The 7,090-nt window shown below is 46.0% G+C and overlaps 1 protein-coding gene across 1 annotated transcript in view; it reads left to right on the top strand.

Moving 5' to 3' along the window:
* SLCO3A1 (solute carrier organic anion transporter family, member 3A1) overlaps positions 1–7,090 on the top strand; it is a 134,246-nt gene that overhangs the window by 105,889 nt on the left and 21,267 nt on the right. Inside the window, exons 4-5 of the mRNA XM_010001307.1 lie at positions 2,639–2,737; positions 5,689–5,952. Of these exons, the coding sequence (XP_009999609.1) occupies positions 2,639–2,737; positions 5,689–5,952 (363 nt within the window). The remainder of the gene's footprint in view (positions 1–2,638; positions 2,738–5,688; positions 5,953–7,090) is intronic.

The following is a 7,090-nucleotide window of genomic DNA, read 5'->3' as shown; positions in this document are numbered from 1 at the left end:
CTGCTGAAATCCAAAAGCTCCTCTTCCAAAACATGGGCTTCATTTGTCACTGTCCCCCAGGCACCGCTCCAACCAATATGAGGCCTAAATGTGTCCTTACGTGCTTGACTATAATTACATAGAAACTCATAATTAGTGTTCATTCATCAAAGATTAACCTGGTCTTTGATTGCCAGCTTGTTCATCAGAGTAACAGCCATGGCCATTCCTCTGGTAGATGCTGTTTGAACTTTTTGAGTGAAAACTCAACAGTTTTAGAACAGTTTGTTCTAAAGTCTGTGATTTCCTGCATGCAAACAGCCACAGGGCATGAACAGCTAATGAGGGGGTGAAGACAGCACCTGCCATCAGGGCCAGCCTCCCAGGAGCTGCAGGACCCCCAGTAATGCAATTGTGATGCTGTTTGGGGAGCCAGGATGGGCTGCACCTTCAGCCAGCCGGCTCCTCAGAGCACTCAGGAGTTGAAAGACAGACACTGATGCCATCTAGTGATAAAAATAAAATGCCATGTGTGTATTTTATAAAATGCTACTGGAAAATTTATAGCAGTTGGGGCAGGCCTTGGGGCTGGGAATGAGGGACATGGTGCTGAGTGTGCTGGGAAAGAAAATCTGTTTTTCATGCTCTCCTGACCTATCTCTTCCATCATTTTACATCCCTCAAAGTGTTTCTGCAGGCAACCAGAGACTGGGATCCCTCATGTGAGGCTTTATATATATCTGGGGGAGCAAGGCAAGGGCTTCCTAAGCAGCTCTGTTGACCAAGAGCACAAATTCCCCAACTTAGTGCTGGATTGTGGAGCACAAACCCAATGCCCAGAGATAAAATGACTGCAGGGAGGAGGTGCCTTGCTCCACTGCTGGTGTGGACTTCGTGGGCAGGGTCCCTGGGGTCTACATTTAGCTGGCAGCACAGGCTGCAGCCCACAGGTGCTGTTGCTGCAGTGCTGAGCCGAGATCGGCTAAGGATCTCAGCTTCTGCCACTGTCCTGGCAGCAGGGACTCTGCTCAAACGACCTGACACTTTTTTTCCTCCCACCACCTTGGTTTCTCGCTTTTGCTTCTGTAGGTGATAGCTGTGAAGGTGATTCTCACCCTGAGTTTCTGCACGAGTAGCTGGCTGCAGACACCCTTGCTTCGTACCTAGTTATTAATCCAGCCAGGTCACAATGCCACAAGCCTGGAGGAGTTATTTTGTGCTCTGCATTTTAAAAATGGAGGTTATTCTGACCATATAAATAATAATAATAACAATAATGAATTCTTTCTGACCATACCAGCTTATTATGCTTGGCTAAGCTGTCATGGGCAGGTGAGGTTTGCCTTGCATAGGGCTGGTGGTTTCCTGGGCATGTTTTTCAGCTCTGATAATTTCTTCAGCTCCTGAGAAAAGCACAGAGAACTGGAGAATGAAAACTTTCCAGTTAAGGAACTGGAGGGCTGATATCGTTGTGATTAAGTGCATTACAAATGCACCAAGATGCCAGGCAGCACCCCCAGAGAGATTTGGAGGAATTGTGGGATGTACCTTGGGGCTAAAGGAGAGCGAGCAGAGCACCCAAATACCAATAAGCTCCTTAATGGGACATTTCCAAAGTGGGGTGTCACCAGGACAGCACAGGCTGGTGCAACCCTAACCAAGGGTCCCAGGGGGCAGATGCCCTCACTGGGCACACTGGTCCATCAGCAACATTTGGTCACAGAACAAATGAGCAGGAGTTGCTCCTCTCTGTTCCTCCTCAGACCTGCCCTTGCTTCCTCCAGAAAGCCATTTACAAGGGTCCTTGGAGACTTCTTGTTGTTTTTCCAACCCAAATGTGAAGGTACTAAATATGTTTCTGTTGTCTAATGTACAAAAGGTTTGTGTTATCTGTGCTTCTTTTTCTGGATTATCCCTGTGTCCCCCTGCCTTTCTACCCTGGATAATTGAGAGTTGGCGGAGCGCCTGTAGCGTTCCTGTTTCAGAGCCAAACTGGGAGTGAGAATAAATGCTTCTAAATATTGTGTTGAAACAAGTAAGTTATTTACTTATAAAAGCTCTTCACCTGGCATTACACCAGCAGTTTCATGCAGATTTTCCAGGAGGAATGAGCAGTTGTGAGAGGCAGGAAGAGCTGTGCACCTAGGGGAATATTTGCTGTGTGCGTATAATGGGGAAAGGGGCTTCACAGATTTGAAAGAATGTTCTTCCTTCTCTAAAGGGACTTTGTCCAGCAGTCTATGTCAACTCTGCATTTCATAGATTTGCTGTCCCTAACTTCTGCAAATGTCCCTGTCCACAAGAAATTTAGCTGGAGGCGGTAAAGATTTCTCTGCAGGGAGAAGGCAGGTCTACTTTACCTTATGCTTTTGAGTGAGATATCTTTTTAGAGCAGCCCACCAACCAAAACAGTCTATATATCCACACTGTCTTCTCAGCTCAAAAGAAATCTTTCAGTGTTATTACAGCTCCATCTATTTGTTTTCTTGAAGAGTTATGGAAAAGTGAAAAGCATTTAGGAAGCTTTTACCTGGAGCATTCAACACAGAGACGTACCCTTCTCTATTTGGCGTCAGTAGGAGACAAGGAGACAAGCAGAGCAGCTTGTAATGAATAACTTGAGCTTAGTACTAATTTTTTCTTTTCTCTCTCCTTGTAGGGATCCTGTTTACGATGCTGGTATTTGGACCAGCCTGTGGATTTATCTTGGGCTCCTTCTGTACCAAAATCTATGTGGATGCTGTCTTCATTGACACAAGTAAGGAGAACTGGATTTTGTTTGAAATTAAGTATGTTAATGTATCAGCAGAACAAAAATGTTGGTGCTCACATGCTGGAAACTGCATCTCATTCCATCTTGAGTATCTCTGGCATGTATGTGTGTCACTTTTAGAGGGGCGTTATGACTGGGATTCAAAAGTTTTCAACTCTGTCCTGGTTCATAGTGGCTAAAATTTACTTCTTTCCATGGGCTTTTCTACTGTGAGATGAATTTCAGCCCAGCTCTTAAAGAACAGCTTAAAATACCATTGTGGCAGGGCACACTGGCTAGCCATGGACTTAGACTTTCCAGGGGAGCTATGTCCACAGCATGGGATGAAATCTGGAGAGCTACCATCCGCAGGACTCAGGAGGACCATCCAGGATCTCTGATGGAGACACACCAGTAAAACCCATCCCCACCCAGCACCTTCTCGAATGACCCTGTCTGGATAGACAGGCTCTGTCCCAGAGCATTATTGATTTTCCCAAGTCAGTGCTAATTATTGTTTACCTTGACTCTGCCCAGGGTTAAGCGAAATTGTTCACAAATACTCTTCTTGTTCATTAAGAAAAAAATCTGGCAATTCTGCTTTTATTGCTGCCTGCACTTCGGCTGTCTGCCACTAGAGGGCAATGTGCAATAGCCTGTTCTCCACTGCTCCCTGAGCCTTTGGTTGCAGATGCAAACCTGATGTTTCATTCTTTTCCTTCAGATGCTTTTTCTACAGTTTTCAGCTCCATCCGATCTCACAGGCTCTCATTCTGCTGCAGGGGTGTTGTCCCTTCTGAGGGTGCATTCCAGTTCTTTGATATTGCAAGTACATCTTCACAGGATTCATGTGGGTGGAGTTAAACCTTGCAGGACTCAGAACAGAATTGTGCAAATCTACTTTCTTGCCTGTGTACGTGGCCACTGAATAAATCCAAATAACACTGAACAAGAAGGAAAGAAGTATCTTTTTTGATGGCTGAGACATTTAGCTGCAACTTGGCCAAACACCACTTGCCCCCTTCTCATTCCTTTGTTTTAGCAAAGATATGCCAAAGACTTGGTCCTGTAGGCAGAGGAGCTTGCTTGAACCCTGTTACACATTTGACCATTAAGTATAATTCATTCCAAAATATGGATGTGTGGAAGAAGATTCTTCTTCTCCCAGTAGGTGAATCACAGGGTGCTAAAATTTAGCTTGTGAATGGATTAAAAAAAAATAATGGATACATTTACAGAAGGAAACATGAACATGACACCAAATCTAGTTTAGAAAATCCCTGAGCCACAAATCACAAGAACCGAAAGGAATAATGTCAGGAACATGGTGACTTGATTTTTGTGTATTTTCTGGGTATCTGCAGCTGGTTGCCATCAGATGCAAGATGCTGGCCTCGTTAAAACAGTTAATTAGATTGTGATCTGACCATTTTTAATGTAAGACAAGACTTCATATTTACATCTCAAAAAGCCCCAGACAAATAACAGAATGTTATTGCTGCGAAGCCTGGAGGGGCTGTGGTCTGCAGGTTACAAGGAGGATATGGAGCTTTCCAGCTGCAGGTCCAGCTGGCTTTGGCTGTGGTCCATCACTATCATGCAGAGGCAGGGGCACACGTGGCCTCTGTCTATTTTTGTGTGAGAAAACATTTCCATGTTGTTGTTGGCTTTGCCTTGCAGCTCAGGGCAGCGTGAGGAGACCAAATTGCAGTGAGTGAACCACGTCCTACTCCCCATTCCGAGCAGGCAGCGCGGGATGCCAGGGCACACTGCTGCCCTGCCTTCTGTACAGCACCTGTTTTAGGAAGGGGATGTGAGGAAGACCTTAGTTTATGTGGCTCTTCACGTGGCTGTGTTCCCAAGAGCTTGAAAAAGATGCACTTCAGGCAGGAGGAAATAATGGTAGAAGAATCCAATTCCTCCAAAAGACTATTTTTCAAACTTTATATATATTTTAAAGCTACGTGTTACTTTCCCTAAGGAGAAAACAGTTTCCTTCTGTCTCTGTTTGAGAGACAACTTGATTGCCACACTTGAGACAGATTTTTCAGAGTGCCAGTAACCAGACAGACATCGTGAACAGAGGAACTTGTTATTCCAGCCACATAGAACTGGGTCTCCCCCAGGAGTCAGCTCCAGTACTGGGCACCCTCCACGAGCTTACCAAGCAGCTGTGGCATTGAGGTTGCTGTTAAGAACATGGTTTCTTCCCTCCTGTTGCTTATTTTTGTTCCCCAAAACTGACTCTGTCACCTCCTTTTTCCTTATCTCCACTGAGTGATGGCCTACAGCCTTTTACACTGCTTTTCTTCATTTTCTTCCTTCTCTACCTTTCTGGGCCCATTTGATGCAGTAGCTTCGTTTCTTTTCCAATAATTAGGACTGTTTCACCTTCCCCACAGTCACAGTTGCCCATTAAGCCCATCTTTGCTTTGCTGAAAAGAACTGCAAATTCAAAGCAGGGAGAGTATTGACATCCTGGGGAAAAAAAAGAGTAAGCCAGGATGGAGGTGACACGTCCTTGTCTGTGCTGCTGCATCTCCAGGCAGGTCTTTGTGCCAGTAGGTATGTCAGCTGTGTGTGCACTTTTACCACAGTGGGACAGTGATCTCCAAAACCTTGGTATCAGCACATGGGACACTGGTACCTGGCAGCTTCCTCGAGCTGGCAGAACCAAAGACACTGGAGAGAAGCTCTGATTACAGGGTGTTGCAGAAGCTGGATATACCTTCTAGATAGACCAGGTGTTGTGTTGTCTGTCCTAAGGACCTCTTGGATGTAGAGGTCATTATGCACTGGTGGCTCACAGGGTGTGAGTCCCACCTTGTCTCTGGGAGCCTTTCACCAGTCAACAGCCCCCAACAATGACCTTCCAGCTGTGGGATCACAAACATTAGTGTCCTCCACTCCCTGCAACCAAGCCAGTGACCTGTGTGTGTGTGTGTGTGCCCTTGCAGGCAAGCTGGACATCACCCCAGATGACCCTCGGTGGATCGGTGCGTGGTGGGGAGGCTTCCTGCTGTGTGGTGCCTTACTCTTCTTCGCGTCCCTGCCGATGTTCGGGTTCCCGCAGTCCTTGCCCCCGCGGCCGGAGCACCCTGGGGAGAGCGAGCAGGCCATGCTGCCCGAGAGGGACTACGAGAGACCCAAGCCCAGCAACGGGGTCCTGCAGCACCCGCTGGACGGGGAGAGCAGCACGACCTGCTTCCAGCAGCTGCGAGGTGAGACCCTGGCTCTTGTCACGTGCGCTGTGAGAGTCAGCGACAGATGAACAGATGGTTGGGTTTGTAATTGCTCTCTGATTTGGGCTAGCTACCTCTACCTCCCCCCCAAAAAAAAACACCACAAAAATTTCAGTATCCTGAAATTTCAATCTCTAGCTTCTAATTGTCTCTGGCATTGTCCTCATTTGAAAGAGAGACTTTGTTCCACTTGAACATCTAGGGTTTTTTTAAAACTACAAAGCTTCAGAAACGCACAATAGGCCTGTAGAGTTGATTAGAAAAATGAAGGGGGACACAGTTGCCAAAGCAATTAATGAAATTCTCTCCAGTCTACTGTCCTGATACCCCTCTGTGTCCCAAAATGGAGAGCAAGCCAGCAAGGGTGGTTAAAAGAAACTGGGAGCTCCTGGCATCTGAGCTGCAGCTTAGGGCAGTCCCAGATAGAAAGCAGGGATGCTGTGCACAGCTCTTAAACTGGCATGGAGAAGAGGGAGATACCAGACCAGAATAGCAGCAAAGTGGCAGGGCGGAATGTGGCTTGTGGCAAATTAGAGTCCTGCAGTGATGGAAGGAACTTGGATTTAATTAAGGTCAGCTAAAGATCCGGCATTTTGTGGGAGAGTGTTGGCAGATATCCTTCCTGTAAGATGCACTGGGAAATCCTTCATCTGAAAGCACTGGTGGTTGCTTCCCACTCTCTGTCACTGTGGCAGAACAGGTTTCATTACTACCTAATGCGTTTTGATAAATGAGGACAAAATAACTTAGTCCTTGTGCAGTCACCTTAATTGGGAATTGAATGACGTGTGAGTGGGAAGGAAAACGAGACTTTACGGGGAAAACAGTGTTTTTTTAAATATAAAAATGCCTTGAATAGTTGATGTGGTTGTTCATTAAGGGAAGGTCAAAGCTGTGAAATTTTGACTCGATGAGAAAATTAAATTGAAAGGGACAGGGATAAGTCGTTTGAAAATTTGTCAGTAAAATTAATTTCTTCATCTTTTCGTCCTTCCTGCAAGGATTTTCTCAGGTTTGAGGAATAGGCTTTTCCCATGGTGCATACATCTGGGTAATTCTGTGGTGTTTGTCATGGACTTATCAGAGCATCTGCTTCTGGCCACATAGTTTTTCGAAC

This window comes from Chaetura pelagica, unplaced genomic scaffold (genome assembly GCF_000747805.2).
Source record: "Chaetura pelagica isolate M959 unplaced genomic scaffold, ChaPel_1.0 scaffold737, whole genome shotgun sequence".
Classification (NCBI taxonomy): Eukaryota; Metazoa; Chordata; class Aves; order Apodiformes; family Apodidae; genus Chaetura; species Chaetura pelagica.
This window is presented reverse-complemented; position numbering and strand designations above follow the sequence as displayed.